General features: G+C 43.4%; 1 protein-coding gene across 2 annotated transcripts in view; it reads right to left on the minus strand.

The window, feature by feature from the left end:
• Positions 1–19,847, minus strand: part of Tbc1d8 (TBC1 domain family member 8) — a 125,222-nt gene that overhangs the window by 47,950 nt on the left and 57,425 nt on the right. For both annotated transcript variants that reach the window (XM_069988542.1, XM_069988543.1), the window contains exons 3-4: positions 7,456–7,574; positions 2,774–3,002 (exon numbers count right to left, since the gene is read on the minus strand). In XM_069988542.1, the coding sequence (XP_069844643.1) occupies positions 2,774–3,002; positions 7,456–7,574 (348 nt within the window). The remainder of the gene's footprint in view (positions 1–2,773; positions 3,003–7,455; positions 7,575–19,847) is intronic.

A 19,847-nucleotide genomic window follows, 5' to 3' on the forward strand; every position in this document is an offset into this window, starting at 1 on the left:
ATTCTTCATGTTCTCTTAAAGAGAAACAGACAGCTGTTAGGCTTTGAAGACAGAATCCAAGCAGTTTTTATGAAACTCTCCAAAGTGAACCATACAACTGGTCACAGTAGTGCACACCTGAAGTATCAGCTACTCATGAGGCTGAGCTGGGAAAATCCCTTGAGCCCCGGAAGTTTAGAGCCAATTTAGACAACATTGCAAGATATGTCTCTTTAAAATATAAGTTAATACAGTATATTATTTTTAAAGATTTTCTATTCTTGGGTTTCTGATACAGTAATAGCAAGGGTGCTAATAGAGAGCAAAGAGGGAGAATTACATCTTATATCTGATGGCTGCTTTATCAGACAAACACATATAACTAAAAACCACAAACACTATTGAGCGGTTGCTCCAAACACTGACATCCTAAAACATCTAAGGTTAGTGACACTCATTAGTAATCAAGTAGGGAATGATTTTACCTACTATTGCTTTTTAAATTGCTTTGTAGTACTGCTTTGGTGGTTTCCATGAGCCACTAATGCCTAGCTAAAAGGCTCCACTTCTTTGTTAGACTTGAAAACAGACTTCTCCAGTTCCTTCTAAATGTTTTCACATAAAGTCTTTTTTTTTTGGGGGGGGGGTCTGTTGTGGGGCTTGATCCCTGGGCTTGGGCATTTTCCCTGAACTCTGCAGCTCAAGGCTAATGCTCTACCACTTGAACCACAGCACCACTCCCAATTTTCTGGTGTTTAATTAGAGATAAGAGTCTCATGGACTTTCCTGCCAGGGCTGGCTTTGAACCATGATCCTCAAATCTCAGACTCCTGAGTAGCTAGGATTACAGGTGTGAGCTACCAGCACCCAGCTTTCATACAGTCTTTTACATACACCCACTCAAACATGCACACATGCAAGCACATACACACACTGTATCAGCAACTAAGTTTACTTATATACCTGCTTTGTGAAGAGCCTTGCATTTGAAAAGTTCATTCAAATAGAAAAAACTACTAATCAAACAAGCAACTAAGCAACCACTGGTTTGATGGAAGCGAAGCCAGAACAGAACCATAAAGGCAGCACAAATTACATGGGCCCATTGAAGACTTCCTGGAGATGATAAACTTAGAATGGGGTTCTGAAGGACAACAGGAGTTTCCTAACAGGCTAGGCCAGGTAAAGGATGGAAAAATAGGGTGTTTATTTTGAGAAGCACTTCAGAAGGAAAAAGAAGGTTGGAAAAGGGCACATTCAAGAGAGAGGGAGGGGCTATGCAAATAGGGCATATGTCCAAGTCATCATAAGGCAGAAAGAAAAGAACATACCATATTAAAACAAAGACAAAGCCGGGCTCACACCTGTAATCCTAGTTACTCAGGAGGCTGAGACCTGAGGATCTTGGTTCAAAGCCAGCCGGGCAGGATAGTCCATGAGACTCTTATCTCCAATTAACCACTTAGAAAACCAGAAGTAGCACTGTGTCAAGTAGTAGCCTTGAGCTGAATGGCTGAGGGACAAACAAAAGGACCTCAAGTGCTCTACCCCTGGGCCATGCAACCAGCTCTCTGGAAGCAGTTTTAATGGGAATAATTTTTGAAACATCCAATCTACAACCGACACTATAACTTTTGTTTATTTAACCTGCCCAAGACAATACCTGCCACTGAACATGTGAGAAGTCAATCAGTGCCTGGAACTCAGGTAGGCCCACCAGATGCTTCTTCCCTTTCCAGAAGCATCTAGCTATGTATCTAGCTGTGCATCCAGCAGTGTGACCTTCAGGGCTGAATATTTTTAAATGGCCTCCCTGTATTAACAAGCAGAAATAGTCACAGCAATCCCCAACAATAAAAACCTTTTAGGAGTTATTTGAAGTGACTGCCACAGAAATGCATCATAAGGGGGCAAGAAAAAAATGAGCTCTCCCCAAATCAAGACCCCCCAATAGTGTAAGAGGTACTTGCACTGCCTCTTGGGAAAGGCATTGACCACTTATTTGGATCTATGAGTTAATGAAAATCAGGCTAAAAGCTTAGGCACTTTGCCTTCACTTTGCCTCTGTGTCCTTCCATGGAAGCCATTCATGCCTGCAGTTACTCCGCAGTCACCTTGGTCACCTTGTTCCAGGAAGGACGAGGATCTAACTTTAGTAACATCTTTACAAGGAAAGATGACAGAAACTGCCTCAAAGGAAAAAGACAGTCAAAATCTCAGGACAGACAGCCAACAGTGGTCTGTCTGCTTCCCTCCAAGGAGGACTGCTAGAACAACTTCTCTGGAAACCTCATGGAACAAAGATTAGGTCAACCAGGCCAGGACTAGGACTTGGACTGCTCTATCACCCCCTGACCTCAGTTCTTTGTCTATTTAAACCTACAGCTCAGGTCTATACCCTGAAGATGGCTGAAGATGGACTGAAGTGCTATCTTCCCGTGGCTTACATACATCACAAATCTCCTTTCTCTATACTTTGTGTCTGTTTGGCACACAAGAACCAGTGACTGAACTAACATGTGAAAGCCCCCACCCTATCCCCCAACCCCGAGAGTTTAGCCTTAGGATCTCAAACTCCAGTTTTAATAGTAGAAGGATAAGTAATTAAGCATAAATATCTGCACACATCATTTGGAAGTTTATCACATATCTCTGGCTGTCATCTCAGCCATTCTAGTTATTTACATCTTCTTTGTTGTAAAATTTCATTGATGGCTTCTCCTGTGAGCAAGGCTAAGCGTGATCAGGGTTGACTGAAGAACCAAAAGCTGTGGGTACGGCTTGCCACACTTACGTTCCTTGCCCAGGAAGAAAGAGTAGAAGCAGAGGTGGTTGATGCTGAGGTACAGCCATCCCTGGCGAGGCACCCGGCCCTTCCAGCAGCAGCAGGAGTAGTAGGTGACCAGCTTCTCAGCCTCAGGGAAGTTGAATCGGGCCTCGAACTTCACCAGGGCTTCTCGAAACTTCTCGGGCTCCTCCTCCTGCTCTGCAAGCCTGCTGCTGGTCTCCTCAGCAATCAGAGCCTGGGCACAGAAACATAGTGGTCCCTTATCCGGAAGAGCGAAGGTGGAGAGGGTGGGGATGGTTAGCAGGAAGGCTGAATGGACACTGCTTCCATAAAGCACCCCAACTTTCACTCCACCACTTACCAGCAGTTGGGTTTTGTTAGCATTCCTGCTCTTCTCTTCAAGAATGGCCCAGTTTGGATCTTAAATGTCCCTCAACATCCTATACGATGAAGGTATGCTCCCCAGAGCTGATGGAATTGGAAGGTGTTAGAAATGGGAGCTAGCAGAAGGTCATGGGACATGCCCTTGAAGGGAACTTGTGGCCTAGCCTCTTTGCTAGCCACTTTGCTCCCTGCCCACCCTGTGAGAGGAACTGTAACTCTGCCAAAGGTCCCTGCTATGCTACCCAGAGCAAGGGAGTCAACCAACCATGGCCCAGACTGTGAATTAATCATCTCAGGTGTTTTTTAATAGTGACAGAAAGTTAACTGACACAAAAGATCTGAGGGCCAGATAACTGACTGCTGCATGTGAACTCAATGAACTCACTGCATCAACTCTACAGAATCACTGATCTGTGAGTTTAAAGTTAAAACTTTTATCCAGATGCCAATGGCATATGCTTATGTAATCCTAGTCACTTAGGAAGCTGAGACATAGAGAGTCAAAGATCAAAGCCAGCCTTAACACACACACACACACACACACACACACACACACACACACACACACACACACACACACACACACACACACACACACACACACACACACACACACACACACACACACACACACAAGCCAAAAGACTCTTCTCTACAATTAACTACCAAAAAGCCAGACTGAAGTGGTAGAGTACCAGCCAAGCAAATCAGCAAAGCAAGCAACAAGCAAAAGGCCCTGAGTCCAAACCTGATTGTAGAAAAAATTATTTAGGAAGTTAATCTTTTAAAAAAACACGAACAAAAGTCTCCCTTATCATGTTCAAAAATAGGCCCTATAAAGCCAAATACATTTCACTACCATTGTGTATTCTATATCATCTTCACATGTAAAGCAACAATATGAGTCAAGTGTTGTGGGATCTGGTACTTCCAAAGTCCTGCATGTGGGCAGACAGCAGGGCAGGACACAAAGTAACTTTTCCCTTATTTCTGTTTTACAATTTTTCCCTTCTTTCTCTTGAAAGCTTATGTTCCATAAAACAAGTACACTTTTAGGGAGTATAACCCAAACTTCAAGTACAAGGTATTTAGAAATTAAACCCAGGCATTGACATTGAAATAATGGGATTTATTTTTCAAATAAATCTAAAGCAATTTTCATTTTTTGTTCACTATATTTCTTCTTTTCTGCCAGCACCAGAGATTAAACGCAGAGCCTTACACTCTTGCTCAGCCTGCTTGCTCACAGCAGGCACTCTACTACTTGAGCCATGACTCCAGCCTGGTTTGTACTAGTTAACTGGACATAACATCTAGCAGACTTTTCTGCGTGGGCTGGCTTTGGACCTCAGTTCTCCATGTTTCATCCTCTAGGTAGCTAGGGTTACAGGCCTGAGCCACTAACTCAACTTTTCTCAGTGTTATTTAATACTGTAGATGGCAATAATTAGATTTGGTAAAGTATATTTACAACACAACACAAATGTTGTGTTCTCCCCTGGCTCTAGAGGCCTGTTGGGGTTTTAGGAAGGTTCTAGAGTGAACAGGCATATTCAGACCAGCATCCAGTGGTACCTGGTGCAGCCTCCTGATTTCTAAGGACTGAAGTCTCTACTTATATAAACTCAACTTAAAGCAGAAGGCATTTTCCCCCCAGTTTTATAGAGTGCCAAATGTCTAGAATGTAAGTAGGAAAGTCCTAGCTCCCAGATTCTTCAGAGTTGGCCAGAGAGAAGCAGAGAACAAGTGCTCCACCATTTGAGCCATAGTTCTACTTCCAGCTTTTTTGTGTGTTTTTTTTCAACAATATTAATTTTTTTTAATTGTGAGAATACCGTACAGAGGAGTTACAATTACATGGGCAAGATAACGAGTACATTTCTTATCAAGCATTGTTGCCTCCTCTTTGTTTCCCCTTCCCATCCCTTCCCATACTCCCCCCACCTCCATCCACCCGATCCTCTCCCCCCCACCAAAGTTGTAAAGTTCATTTTTTTAACACAACGACTTGTACATCTCATTGTTGCAATGGGTCCACCTGTATCCCTAGTTAAACGATTTGTTTTTGCCCTTCCCTTCCACAAATTATACCAACATCAAATCCAGTGAAAGCAGGGGTTATACCATGGGGGAGGGACATACAAAGCAACACAGAAATCATCTTATAAATATGTTAGCAACAATTGCATGAAAGAAAAAAAAAACCACTTGAATACTTATCTTAGGGTTCATTCCCCTAACATCAACTTATCTGACCTTTTCTGCTTGACTCAGACTATATATATACTAGTTATTGCAAATAAGGGAAACATATGTTTCTTTGGGCCTGGCTTACTTCACTTAATATAATTTTTTCCAAGTCTTTCCATTTCCTAACAAATGGGGCAATGTCATTCTTTCTAATGGAGGCATAGAATTCCATTGTGTATATATACCACATTCATCTACTGAGGGGCATCTGGGTTGGTTCCATATCTTAGCTATGATAAATAATGCTGCAATATAAACATAGTTGTGCGTGTAGCTTTAATATGGTCTTGTTTGTGATCATCTGGGTAAATGCCCAAAAGTGAGATTGCTGGGTCATAGGGGAGCTCTATGTGGAGTCTTTTGAGGAACCTCCATACTGCTTTCCAAAATGGTTGAACAAGTTTACACTCCCACCAACAATGTAGTAAGGTTTCCTTCTGTCCACATCCCCTCCAGCATCTGTTGTTATTAGAGTTCTTGATTATAGCCATTCTAACTGGGGTGAGGTGGTATCTCAATGTTGTTTTGCATTTCTTTTATGGCTAGAGAGGTTGAGCATTTCTTCATATGTCTATTCACCATCCTTCTTTCCTCTTCAGAGAAGTTTTCTCTTTAAGTCTTTAGTCCACTTATTTATTGGGCAGTTGTTTCTTTGCAGATTTGTTGTTGGGGGATTTGATTTTTTGAGTTCCAGGTGTATTTTAGATATGAGACCCTTGTCCATTGTATGGCTAGTGAAGACCTTCTCCCAATCCGTGGGCTTTCTATTGATCCAGCTTTTAAATATTTTTTTATTTATTTTTGTGCTGATGCTGGGGCTTGAACTCAGGATCTAGGTGCTGTCCCTGAGTTTTTATGTTCAAAGCTAGCACTCTACCACTTGAGCCACAAATCTACGTCTGGCTTTTTGGTAAGTACTTGGAGATAAAGAGTATCCTGGACTTTCTTGCCTGAGCTGGCTTCGAACTGCGATCCTCAGATCTCAGCCTCCTGAGTAGCTAGGATTATAGGTTTGAGCCAATAGTGCCTGGGGCAAGGACTTGTTTAAGGCATTTTAGCTTCAAAGTATTGGGGATCAGAATTTGTCATATTAAATTTGTCATGCCACTTTGTCATGAGGATTATTATGACCTCAAAACAACTGATATAGCTGGGCGCCAGTGGCTCTTACCTATCATCAAAACTCAACCACAGATGAGGAGTGAGAATATGAAAGTGGTCATGGCTACCAACACTGACCACTGCCCTTATAGACTGGCCTTCAGCAGATCATTTTCAAAAACCAGGTGCAGACTGTATAGGATTCACAGTGTATAAAAATGATCTATGGGCTAGGTGCTGTAGTCCTAGCTACTCAGGAGGCTGCTGGGGATAGTGGTTAGAAGCCACTCTAGGCAGAAAAGTCCCCATGAGACTCTTACCTCCAATTAACCATCAAAAAGCTGGAAGAGAGCTGGGTGCTGGTGGCTCACACTTATAATCCTAGCTACTCAGAAGGCTGGGTTCTGAAGAACGCAGTTCAAAGCCAGCCCAGGTAGGAAAGTCTGTGAGACTCTTGTCTCCAATTAACCACCAGAAAACTGGAAGTGGCACTGTGGTTGAAATGGTAGAGTGCTAGCCTTGAGCTAAAGAGGGACAGTGCCCAGGCCCCGAGTTCAAGCCCCATGACCAAAAACAATAATAAGTGATAAGAAGTCCTAGCTGAGATGTCCTGATGAGAAAGTTGAGAATTACTAATTTAAGGAATAAAAGAATGTTCTATAAAAAAAAAAAATCTCAACATCCCAGTTTTCTCAAACCACTACCAAAAGGCCCTGTACCTCCTCTGTAAAAGAAATAGACTTGAGAATGCAGTCTGATCCTCACCAGTAAAATCTGTTGTACTTCAATTCTACAAGACCTTCCAGGTAAGACATTGAACTCATTCAGACTTATACACTAAGCCAAAACATTGAGTCAATGTAAAGTGTTTAAGATGTTCTGAGAAGGAAGTGGCAGGGGGTGGGGGGGGGGGGTCGGGTAAGGGTACAGAAAGCCAGTTTCCAGGGACCTACCTTCACCTTCCCTTTGACAAAGCTGGCAATGTCATCTTTATTATCAAAAACAGACAAGGTGTGGAGGAGGTTCTGTTCCAGCCAGTCCCAGTGCTGGTTGATTTCCTCAAATGTGGCACCTGCATTAGAAGAGAAAGAAAGCAAGATTAAAAAGCGAAAGGAATTGCTAAAACATGACTTTGTTTTCCAACTAGTGTATAACCTGCACTTATGCAAGTCCCACACCCTGGCCACTTCCTCTAACTGGTGCAGCCACCCTCTGCTGAAGTCTCAACACTGCTCCATGACAGGCCAGCTGACCAATGAGGACACCCTTGGGATTGTTCCGTGGCCATACAGATCTCCTCAGTACCAACAGAACAACTCGTACCTTCAAACACTTGAGGTCACACAGCGGTGCCAGCATGGACTGCCCCAAGTAGCAGAGGGACTCTGAACTGTGTCTGCACTGTTCCCCCGTGAAAACAACAGTCCCCCCAAAAGTACCAGAGACCAAGTTCACCATGAAAGAGCCTCTGGAAAAGCCCTGTGAGCCATGCAACCAGCAGAGCTCAACCCAGCCAGCAAGAGCATGGAAGTTTATAGATTTACAAATGGATTTCAGCCACACACCGGTGGCTCACTCCTGTAATACTACCCTCTGAGGAGGCTGAGATCTGAGGATCCTAATTTGAAGCCAGACCAGGCTGAAAAATCTATGAGTCGTTTCTTCCAATTAACCACCAAAGAGCCAGAAGTAGAGCTGTGGCTCAAGTGGTAGAATGGGGGTGAGAGGGAGGGACAAAAACCAACTACAGGAGAGTATGCAGGTCCTGAGTTCAAGTCCCAATACCAGCAGACACACACCAAAAATGGATACTTCATGTCACTCAAAGAAATATCCCCTAAAAACCTGTTTGAAGTGGGACAGACAAGGTTGGGGGGGGTCCTTAAAAAATCCAGAAGCATTAAACCAAATTTCTTTGAAAGGTCACCAAAATACCTACCACATTATCAAAGCACCAAGTAAAAGCACTCACAAAGAGCTTAGTCATTTTAGTTATCTGTATTTCTTTCCAAGGACCTCCTAGGCATCCCCACTGCCTGGTGGGAACTTGGCCCAGGGACTGTGCCCAGCTCCTAGTGACAGGCCCAGCAGACGCTCAGCATAGGGGCACTGATGACAGGCACACACACACACACACACACACACACACACACACACACACACACACACACACACACACACACACACACACACACACACACACACACACACACACACACACACACACACACACACACACACACACACACACCTGTGTATGACATAGGTCTAGCTTGGCTACATTTCCAGAATGGGATGCAGAATAAGACTCCAGCCTTCAAGTGCTGGTGGCTCACTCCTATCCTAGCTACTCAGGAGGCTAAGGTGTGAGGATTGCAGTTCAAAGCCAGCCCAGGCAAGGAATCCTGTGAGACCCTTATCTCCAATGAACCAGCAGAAAACTAGAAATGGAGCTGTGGCTCAAAGTGGTAAAGCACTAGCCTTGAGTGAAAGAGCTCAGGGACAGTGCCTAAGCCCTGAGTTCTAGTCCCACGACCAATGCTCCCCACCAAAAAAAAAAAAAAAAAGGATTTTTTTCTAACCTCAAATAATGACCGACCGCCAAGTGAACAGCACAGAATTATCTAGTCCATGCAAAAGCAGAATGCCACCAGATCCACAAACCCTGTACCCCAAAGCAGATACATATTTATTAAAACTGAACTTCCTTTCTCTCTGTACCTTTCCTTCAGATTACCTTTCCCCAAAAGGTAAATTCATGGGAAGGCCCTATAAACACAGGGTGGGCATCTCCATCTCCAATTCAAAAATCATGATGCTGCACTGCCCCTGCTGTGAAACCTGGCACCATGACACACTGTTATGAAGGGGAGCTTCCACATCTGATTTCTGATGCTTCAAAGTATACAAACTATTTCATGCACAAAATGGAAAATATGGCATAATATCACCTTTAGTGCCTATAATCCTTGCTACTAAGAAGGCTGAAGTCTGGAGGACCGTGGTTCAAAGCCAGCCCAGGCAGAAAACTTGAGACTCCATCTCCAATTAGCCAGCAAAATGCCTGGCTAGAAGCATCATTGAAGTGGTAGAGTGCCAGCCAAGCAAGCAAAGCAAAGCAGGTTTGAGGCCCCAAGTTCAAATCTCAGTTCTGCCATGAAAAACAAAATCCAGCTTTGGGCTACGTGGATAAGGTGTGTATGACACACAAATGAATCACGTGTTTAGACTTGGGCCCCCTCAAGGTATTACAAATATTCTATAACCCAAAAGAATGCAAAACACTTGTGGCTACAAACACTATGGATGAGGGTGACTCAGCTGGTACTCCTTATGAGAAAGTGCCAGAAGCCTCAACTGGACTTGAGAACTTGGGAGAGTGAGAATGGGCATCTGGATTAGCAGTGCTCTTCTGAGCAGGCCATGCGCTAAGGAAGGAGGAGCTGACAGAATGGTTCATACAAGAAATGAGTAAAAAGACAAGAGAGCTGATCCCCATTGTATTTTACCAATTTTTAGGCACAGCATTGCCCAAATAAATCAGCATCCCTGGGTCATCACCAAAGCCAGCTTCCAGTCAGCATGGGGAAGGCCAGTCCTGTCTGTCAAATGCCCTTATTGATAGGCTGGGGGTCCCTGATCCTGATATAAAGGCCATGTGACCAGGGACCTTGTATTCTAGTCTTGCACTCTAAGGAACAGCCCACTTAGGACTAACTCTGAGGTGAGTGGTTGCAATACTCTTGCCTCTGCCTCTACTTCTCCCCCATTGAGAGGGCTCCCCACACCTCTCAGGACAAGCAAAGTTTGTTTTGTTTTGAAGAGGATCTTGCTATGCATCCCAGGCTGGCCTCGAACTCACAATCCTCCTGCCTCAGTGCTAGGATTACAGGTATGTGCCACCACCCCCAGCTGGAAAGCTCATTCTAAAACAAAACAAACCAAGCAATTCAGGCCTCCACAGCATGACTCTCCTAAGACCTGCCACCTTTCTCTACCTGAACTTAGGAGCTAGAGTATCTGCGCGGTTCCTCAGCTGGCTGTGACCATCATAAGCCAACAGGGCCCAGGTACACATCAGATTTCCCTACCTCTGATGCCAGCCTTCCTGCCCACTTCAAGAGTTCTAGGGAACAGCTGTGGTGACAGTACCAAGAACACTGTCACAATCTTGAATGTTTGAAATGGCACCTTTGCATCAGGGGACAGCTGAGGCACTTCACAAAGCCAGTAAGTATGCACCAACGCCCTGAGAAAGTTGGGGCTCTACTACTCTACTCCTTGCTGGCATTTGAAGACCTGCTCTTTCTAGATCTTCCTCCATTATTGTCCATTACAAGCAAACAAACTGGTCATGACACAGAACCAACAAGTAGAGAATGAACTGAAGAGAGAGTATTTTTATTAGCTGGCAATCCTTTGCTTCTTGTTTTCATGAATGTCTTCATTTATTTTTTTAAAAATATATTGTTTTTTTGGGGGGGTCCGGTCATGGGGCCTGAACTCTGGGCCTGGACGCTGTCCCTCAGCTCTTCAGCTCAAGGCTAGCACTCTACCACTTAAGCCACAGCACAACTTCCAGCTTTTTCTTTTTGCTTATGTGGTGCTGAGGAATCGAACCCAGGGCCTGATGCATGCAAGGCAAGCACTCTACCACTGAGCCACCTTCCCAGCCCCTAAAAAAATATTTTTAAGTTGGAGAAATGGAGACCAGCAAGAGAGGTGACAGGACTGACTTTTCCAGTTCTAGCCTGCTCCCAGCATTGTGTCACTGGTGCATAATGAAGCCTAAAGGAGGAAATGGAAGCTCAGTTCCATGTCCAAGATATGTAATGAATTTCATTCAAATATGAAATTCGAAGGGATCTTGACAGCCTTGTGCTGTCTCAGAGTCCTCCCATAGAAGGAAGAGTTTTGCTTTTGTTTTTTTGTGTCCCTAGTGGGGCTTGGCCTCAGGACTTGGGTACTATGCCTATGCTTCTTTTGCTCAAAGCTAAAATGTTCTACCATTTGAATCACAGCTCTACTTTGAGTCTCACCGATTTTCTCCTGCCTAGGCTGGCTTCAAACCATAATCCTCAGATCTCAGCCTCCTGAGAAGCTAGGATTTACAGGTGTGAGCTATCAGCACCTGGTTTAGACCTTTATTTTCTTTTAAATAATTTTTCTATCTCCTAGGGAAAGATTAGGATAAGGAAAGGTAATTCTAGAACAAAACCAAGCCTATACCTAAAAGGAAGAAAAATAAGCACATACCCCCTGTAGCTGAGGTGAGATTTCATTTCTCCCCTGCTTCTGAAAGTAAGACTAGTTGTGTGCCTCTCTCAGCAAAAACAATGGAGCTGATGAAACTTTTCCACCCTGCTGGCTATTTCCTACAAAGGTTGCCAAATGGCAGGGAACTCTTCCAAACTACGATTTCCTCTGCAGGGAAGTCTTAGGATGGGTTTCATAAGTAATGGTAAATCAAGGCAGGCTGCATGCACAGCCATAACCCCCCCTCCCAAAGGGCTCAAATGGAAGGTCATTCAACCTATGTCCACAACCCAATCTGTCTGCATAGCAAGGTCTTTCAAATTGCATGAAGTATGCTCATTAGCAAACAGCTCAAAAAAAAATGAAATGGAACTGAAAATAGAATGCATGCCCTCTAAGTCAGAGTGGCCACCAAATTGTGAATTATTTACTACTTACACACACAAATCTATTTCTGTCTGGAGGTCAGGGTCACAGTTTGAAAGTCATTACATTATAGATACACATGTTGTGAATGGTAAAAGTAGAGAATGTAAAAAAAGTGAAAGTTTAGAACCAGGTATAGGGTCTCATACTTACAATCCCAGCTTCTGGGAAGATCAGGGGAATTACAGTTCAAAGCCAGCCTGAGCAAGTAGTAAGGCCTCCATCTCAACAAACAAACTGTGATGGCTCATGCACACGCATGAGCTATGTAGGAGGTGTAAAAAGGAGGATCTTGTCTGAGGCTAGCCTGAGCTAAAGTACAAGACCTTATCTGAAAAATAACTGAAGAAAAAAGAGCTGGAGGCTCAAGTGGTAGAGCCCTTACCTGTACAAGATCTTGAGTTCAAAACCTTACCACCAAAAAAGAAAAGGAAAGAAGATGTAAGAGTCTGTCATCTGTGGTGAGGAGAAGGGAAGGCAATAAGGAGCCTACATATTGACTACAGTAGAAATACTTAATCCTTTCCATAGAGGAGAGCTCTAGTCTTGTCAGAATTCATATGTCCATGCCCTCATCCCAATGTGACTATGTGAAGAAAGGGTTTTACAGAGGTCATTCAGGTTCAGTGGGATCAGGGTGGGACCCTGATCCCATAGGCTATGTCCTCATGAGAAGACACCAGGGATCGGGTGCACAGGAAAGGCCGGGCAAGGACACTGTGAAAGGTGGACCTGGGCAAGCCAAGGGGAGAGCTCATTGGAAACAGCCCCGTGGACACGCTGGTCTCAGATATCCAGTTTCAGGAATAGGGAGGGAGTCCATGTCTGTTGTGTAAGCCCTTAATCCATGATGTCATATTATGGGAGCCCTAGCAGACTAGTATCTCTAAACAAAATTCAGAGCAGTATTGTGGATTTCACCAGAGGTGAATTAGCCAAAATGTATGGTATTTTATTAAGGCCTTTAATATTACAGAAAAAAAAAAGGTGTTTTGTGTGTGTGTGTGTGTGTGTGTGTGTGTGTGTGTGTGTGTGTGTGTGTGTGTACATGCACTCGCGTCACATACACACGTCACACACACGCTGCTACAGGGCTTGGCTTATGAGATCGTGGCTGGTGCTCTTCCAACTTGAACCATGCCTCTAATCCAACATTTGATGGTTGATTGGAGATAAACTCTCTCATAGGCTTCTCTGTTCTGGCCTCAAGCTGTGATCCTCCAGATCTTAGCCTTTTAAATAGGTAGCTAGGATGACAAGTGTGAACCATGGGCTCCATTTCTTTTTTTTTTGTCGGTCATGGGGCTTTGAACTCTGGGCCTAAGCGCTGTCCCTCAGCTCTTCAACTCAAGGCGAGTGCTCTTACCACTTGAGCTACAGTGCCACTTCTGGTTTTCCAGTGGTTTATTGGAGATAAGAGTTTCACAGACTTTCCTGCCCGAGCTGGCTTTGAACCGTGATCCTCAGATCTCAGCCTCCTGAGTAGCTAGGATTACAGGCATGAGCCACTGGTGCCTGGCTTCATGGGTTCCATTTCTGACTTTACTATTTTGTAAGAAATTTAAACTCCAGTTTGAGGTGGGGGGGGGGGCAGATTTGTAGATTCAATATTAGGAACAATAACTAACACCATACAACATGTAACAGTGAACACTGAACAATGAACATTTTCTGAATGCCTAGAACACATTGGGCATTTTTCTAGGTATGCTATGTAGCCTCATTTAAAAAAAAGTCACAGATTGGGTCTTATTCCCACTTTCTAGGCAAGAAGTAAAAGAGTAAAAGAAAAAAGTCATGAGGCTGGGAAGGTGGCTCAGTGGTAGAGTGCTTACCTTGCATGTATGAGGCCCTGGGTTCGATTCCTCAGCATCACATAAGCAAAAAGAAAAAAGCTGGAAGTGTGCTGTGGCTCAAGTGGTAGAGCGCTGGCCTTGAGCTGAAGAGTTGAGGGACAGCGCCCAGGCCCAGAGTTCAGGCCCCATGACCGGCCCTCCCCTCCCCCCAAAAAAAAGAAAGAAAAGAAAAAAGCCATGCCTTCAGGACTCCCCACCAAGCAGCTGTGTGACCCAGAAACCAGAAGGCCACCTGGCTCTTTTAGGTTTCCCCAGGGCTACTGCACGGAACCAAACAAGCATCCCACTGCCTAAACTTACAACCCTGGACCCAGGCTGCAGTTTTAAAAAGGAACTGTTTCTGGGACTGGAAGCATGGCTCAGTTGGTATAGCACTAGCCAATAAGTGAAGTGTCAGGTACTGAATTCCAGTTTTGGTCTTGGACCTAAAAGAAAAGAAAAAAGAAAAGAAGAGGAAAGAAGAACGGTTTCTATCTGGGTAATAAACACCTGTGTGAGTCTGAAAATCTATGAAATGGGTATATTCCATTGTATGTAATCCTGACCTTTACTGTCCCTAGGTCATGTAGCCTACAAAGGGCTACTGGTAAGGGACAGACTTGTTCTTGATGGTCCCAAACCACAAATCCTATAGGGAAAAAAGAACAAATGCAAGCTTTATAAGAGGGATGGGGGAGAGGAAAAGAGACACAACAAGAACAGACAAGGTTAAACCAAAACAAAGTCTTTGTTCACAGAAATCTCATATTCTGAAATTGAAAAAAAATGAATCCATAAGTCTAAAGTAATTATCTTTACAAGACCATCCTTACAACTTGAGGATCGTGATTCAAGTATTTTCCCATTGTATCGTTTAAGTATTACTTCTAGTTTCCTTGCCCTATTTGTTTTCAAATGAAATGACAGTAACTAAAAATACTTTCAATATGGTGAAATCAGAAAAACACCATCTCTGACCTGGTAAGTAAAATGGATTTTTTAGTTTGTAACTAAGATCATTCAATTGTCTTTGTATTAGTGCCATTAATTCCCAGAAGTAGAAACAGGAAAAGAAGAAGCTTCATGAAGGCAGGTTGGGGGAGGGACTTTTATGAGTCAAAACAGAACCAGAATGACAGAGCCCATAAAATGGCGAAAAAAGGACTATAAACAGCTATTAAAACTACTCTAGGGTGAACAAATGCAGCAGTGATATTCACTAGACACTATGTAAAAAATTAACTATACAATGTGTGGGTAGGATGGGAGGGAAAACCTGGAAGAGCGCGACGAAATGTGATATTGTCCAAAAAGAAATGTACTCTTCACCTAACATTTGTAACTGTAACCCTCTATACATCACCTTTATAATAATAAAAGAAGAAATAGATAGACAGACAGACAGACAGACAGACAGACAGACAGACAGACAGACAGACAGATAGATAGATAGATAGATAGATAGATAGATCCGTATGCACTCTAAGTTGAAGACTGGTGGGCTCATTCCTGTAATCCTAGCCACGCAAGAGGCTGAGATCCACAGGATCTCAGTTTAAGGACAGTCAGAGCAGAAAAGTTTACTACTCCATCCCCAAAATAACCAGCAAAATCCAGTCAGGCTGAAGGAGTGACCCAAGTGGCAGAGTGCCAACAATGAGCAAATAAGTCAAACAAGCTCAAGAACAGAGCATGATCTGGGTACTGGTGCCTCACACCTGTAATCCTAGCTACTCAGGAGGCTGATATCTGAGGACAGTGGTTCAAAGCCAAAAAGTCCGAGACTCACCTGCAATTATGCACTAAAAAGAAAGAAAGAAAAAAAAAAAAGCTGCTGGAAGTGGAGTTGTGGGTCAAGTGGTAGAATGCTAGCCCTTGAGCAAAATAGCTCAGGGACAGTGCCTAAGCCCTGAGCAAAAACCTCTGACAATATATCTACTGATCAGCCAGTGAGAAAGCAGGCACTTACACATTACTCAAATGCCAAGAACAGAATTTAGCAATATTTAACAAATTTTTACTATCATTTAACCTTGAATCCAGCAATTTGACTTCTAGAAATCTATGCTAAAGATTCAATAACAAAGATATAAGGTACAGGATACTTACTAGACATGATTGGTATAGTCTGATAGGACTTGATTTTTTTTGTGTGTGATACTAGCATTTGAAATCAGGGCCTTGTACTTGCTAAGAAGGTGCTCTACCACTTCAGTAAAACCCACAGCCTTTTTGCCCTGTTAGTTCTGAGACAGGATGATAGATAGATAGATAGATAGATAGATAGATAGATAGATAGATAGATAGATAGATAGATAGATAGATAGATTTTAACCTGGATCCTCCTATTTACAGTTTTCATGTAGCTGAGAAGTACATGCTACTGCATCCAGTTTTTATTAACTGAAAAGAGATCACAAACTTTTTTTTTTTTTGCCTAGACTTCCCTAGAACTGTGATCCTCCCAATCTCCACCTCCCAAATAGCTGGAAAAATATGGGTGATCCAGCTCATTAGGCCAGTAACCTCTGTGTGTGTGTGCGCGCGCGCGCGTGTGTGTGTGTGTGTGTGCGTGTGTGTGTGTATGTGTGTGCGCGCGCGCGTGTGCCAGTCCTGGAGCTTGAACTCAATCAGTGCCTGGACACTGTCCCTGAGCTTCCTTGCCCAAGGCTAGCACTCTATTACTCTCAGCTTTTTACTGGTTAATTGGAGATGAGAGTCTCACAGACTTTCTTACCTGGGCTAGTTTGGAACCATGTTCCTTAGATAGCCTCCTGAGTCGCTAGGATTACAGACATGGGTCACCAACACTGAGCACAGTAATTGTATTTTTTTTAACTGACGTACAGTTTTTATTACCTAATTCTTTCATCTTTTCAGTATGCTTAAAAATTCACAATGGAATCGTGGAAGTAAAGAACTTTGAGTTTAAAATGGCATAAGAAAGAGAGAGAAGAGAAAAACCCAAAACAGCTCAAACAAAACAGGAATTTATTCATCACTGTAGAGTTTGGGGTTAAAAACAATTTTTTTCAAAGTCTATAGAGATCAAGTATACTCAGAAAATTATCCTTAATGAATAAAAGTACATGAAAATGTGGGGGGAAAGAACTTAATGAAGCTGCCCTATGAACTCACCAACTAGGCTTGGTGAGTTCTAAGAATATTCAGACAGTGTGTACCTGGGAGGGCAAATATAAGACGTGGAGCCATCTAAGTATTCTTCAAACAAACAAAAAAACAATAAGTAAACTAACTTGGATCTAACTGTAGTTCAACCTTTTCAAGTTCCTGTTTCAAGGAAATACAAAGGTCAATCCACGGAGCCAAATGACACCATGAGGAAGGAATCAGACGAATACTGTGACTATGGTCTCCTTCCTCACAAGGGGCCCAGCTTCTTCATGAAGTCAATGACTGGGAGCCAGGGAGGGAGAGGAAATGAGGAGTCTTTCCTGACTAAAAGGGACCTAAGAAATACAACAGCCAACCCAAGCACTGTAATCCTGTAATCCTAGCTACTCAGGAGACTCAGATCTGAGGATTGTGTTTCAAAGCCAGAATGAGTAGAAAAGTTCAAGGGTCTCCATCTCCAAAACAACCAGCAAAAAGCCAGACTGGAGGCATGGGTAAGTGCCATTGGCATAACCAAGGTGACTGAGAGGTCCTGAGGGGCCATGATAGAGGTGCACGCGTGTGTACACATATGTATGTACACACAATACTGCAAGAGCCAGATATTGAGTGTGGTTTGTTTGTTTTTTTTCAACCTAGGAAGAAAATCCACAAAGTAGCACCTGTCATGGGGGTTCTCTGGAACATAACTCCCACCACAGGTGAGGGATCACTGTACTAATCATTCCATTGCTCTTTAAAAACCTATAAACAACCACCTCCCACAAAAGAAAGAATACATTCAGTAAAGAAAGAATACATTCAGTCATTGTTTATGTACCAATTACTTAAAACAAACAAAAAAAAAAATGAAGATCCCGTAACAGTAACTCTGTGAGCTGGCACGCCTCAGCCATTTCAAAAGGTGAAGCCACGTGGAAAATTCCAGCCAGTGTTGTTCTAAGGAAACAGCAACAGGAAACAAGTATGACAAGTGGTTTGTCTGACCTTGGAGTATGGACCCTACTGTCCCAGCTGGGTGGCCTCTCAGGAGCCCCTTGAAATGCCTGGTGAGCCCCATACTTGGAGAGAAGATCTAGTTGGCATGCCCTTTGCCAGTTTGGCTCAAAGTCCAGAAAGATACTAATCTGATCCACACGGGAACACTTCCTCCGTTCATAAAATTCTGTCTCCAAACACACAAAGCAAACAGTGTTGCAGAATAGAAGAAACCAAAACATGGGCCATGGTCAAGGGCACAGATAAGAGACTGTGCGTCACTATGACTGCTCGGAGCAAGAGTGTATCAGAGCCCGCAGTGAGGCCATGACATGGTCCCCCTTAACACCTACCAAGGGCCTGAACCCTTGCACTCTACACTCTCCCTCACCTCTTATATGCCAGAGAAGAACCAATGAGCCAAAGTCAGTAAAAAGGGAAGGTCTGTGAACTGGCAAGCGTTCACTCCTGTGATTCCCAAGTTTGTTTGTTTGTTTAAACACATACCAGTTTGGATCAGCAAAAGTATTGCAGATTCCTTCTATGAGCCTTGAAATTTTAGAAGGATTCTTTTCCTTTTCCAAATCTAAATTACTAACATTTTTTTTCAAACTTCAGTTGTCCTCCAGTATCTGTGAAAGGATCCCTTCTTCGGAAGATTCCAGAACTCAGGACTGCTCTAGTTCCTTCTATAAAGTCATGCATAGAACACACAGGCTTCTGACACAGACCTTAAACCATCTCAAGATGATATACACTAGTGATTGTATTGTAAATGATATGCAAATAGTTCTTATACCATATTGTTTTGGGAATAACAACAAAAAATATCTGTACATAGTCAATAAAGGCATAACTTTGGGGTGGGGGTGGGGCAGAAGGAACTGGTCATGAAGCTTGAACTCAGGGCCTGGATGCTGTCCCTAAACCATTTTGCTGTACTCTACCATGTTGAGCCAAAGTACCACTTCCAGTTTTCTGGTAGTTTACTGGAGATAAGAGTCTTAGAGATTGGGCTGGGAAGGTGGCTCAGTGGTAGAGCGCTTGCCTTGCATGCCTGAGGCCCTGGGTTCGATTCCTCAGCACCACATAAGCAAAAAGAAAAAAAGCCAGAAATGGCGCTGTGGCTCAAGTGGTAGAGTGCTAGCCTTGAGCTGAAGAGCTGAGGGACAGCGCCTAGGCCCAGAGTTCAGGCCCCACGACTGGACCCAAAAACAACAACAACAACAACAACAACAAAAAAAAAGAGTCTTAGAGACTTTCCTGCCTGGGCTGGCTTTGTACTGCAATCCTCAGGTCACAGGCTCCTGAGTAGCTAGGATGACAAGCGTGGCACCAGGAGGCTGAGATCTGAGGATCAAGGTTTGATGCCAACCTGGGCAGACAAATCCGACTTTTATCTCCAATTAACCAGTAAAAAGTGGGAAGTAAAGCTGTGGCTCAAGTGGTAGAGCATAGCTTTGAGAAGAAAAAAAGATTAAAGGAGAACATGCAGGCCCTGAGTTCAAGCCCCAGTAGGAGTCATACATATATAATGTCTGTCTGTCTGTCTGTCTGTGTATCTCTCACACACAGAGTGCAATATTTTTGTTTTGTTTTGTTTTGGGGTCCAGTCTTTTTGTGTATCTTTGCTCCACAGTCAGTAGATATCCACAGATATCAATACTAACTGGACAAACCCTTTCTTAAAATACAGATATGCCACTCCCCAACCA

The sequence above is a fragment of the Dipodomys merriami genome, unplaced genomic scaffold, assembly GCF_024711535.1.
Source record: "Dipodomys merriami isolate MVZ:Mamm:240054 unplaced genomic scaffold, mDipMer1.0.p SCAF_36, whole genome shotgun sequence".
Lineage (NCBI taxonomy): Eukaryota > Metazoa > Chordata > Mammalia > Rodentia > Heteromyidae > Dipodomys > Dipodomys merriami.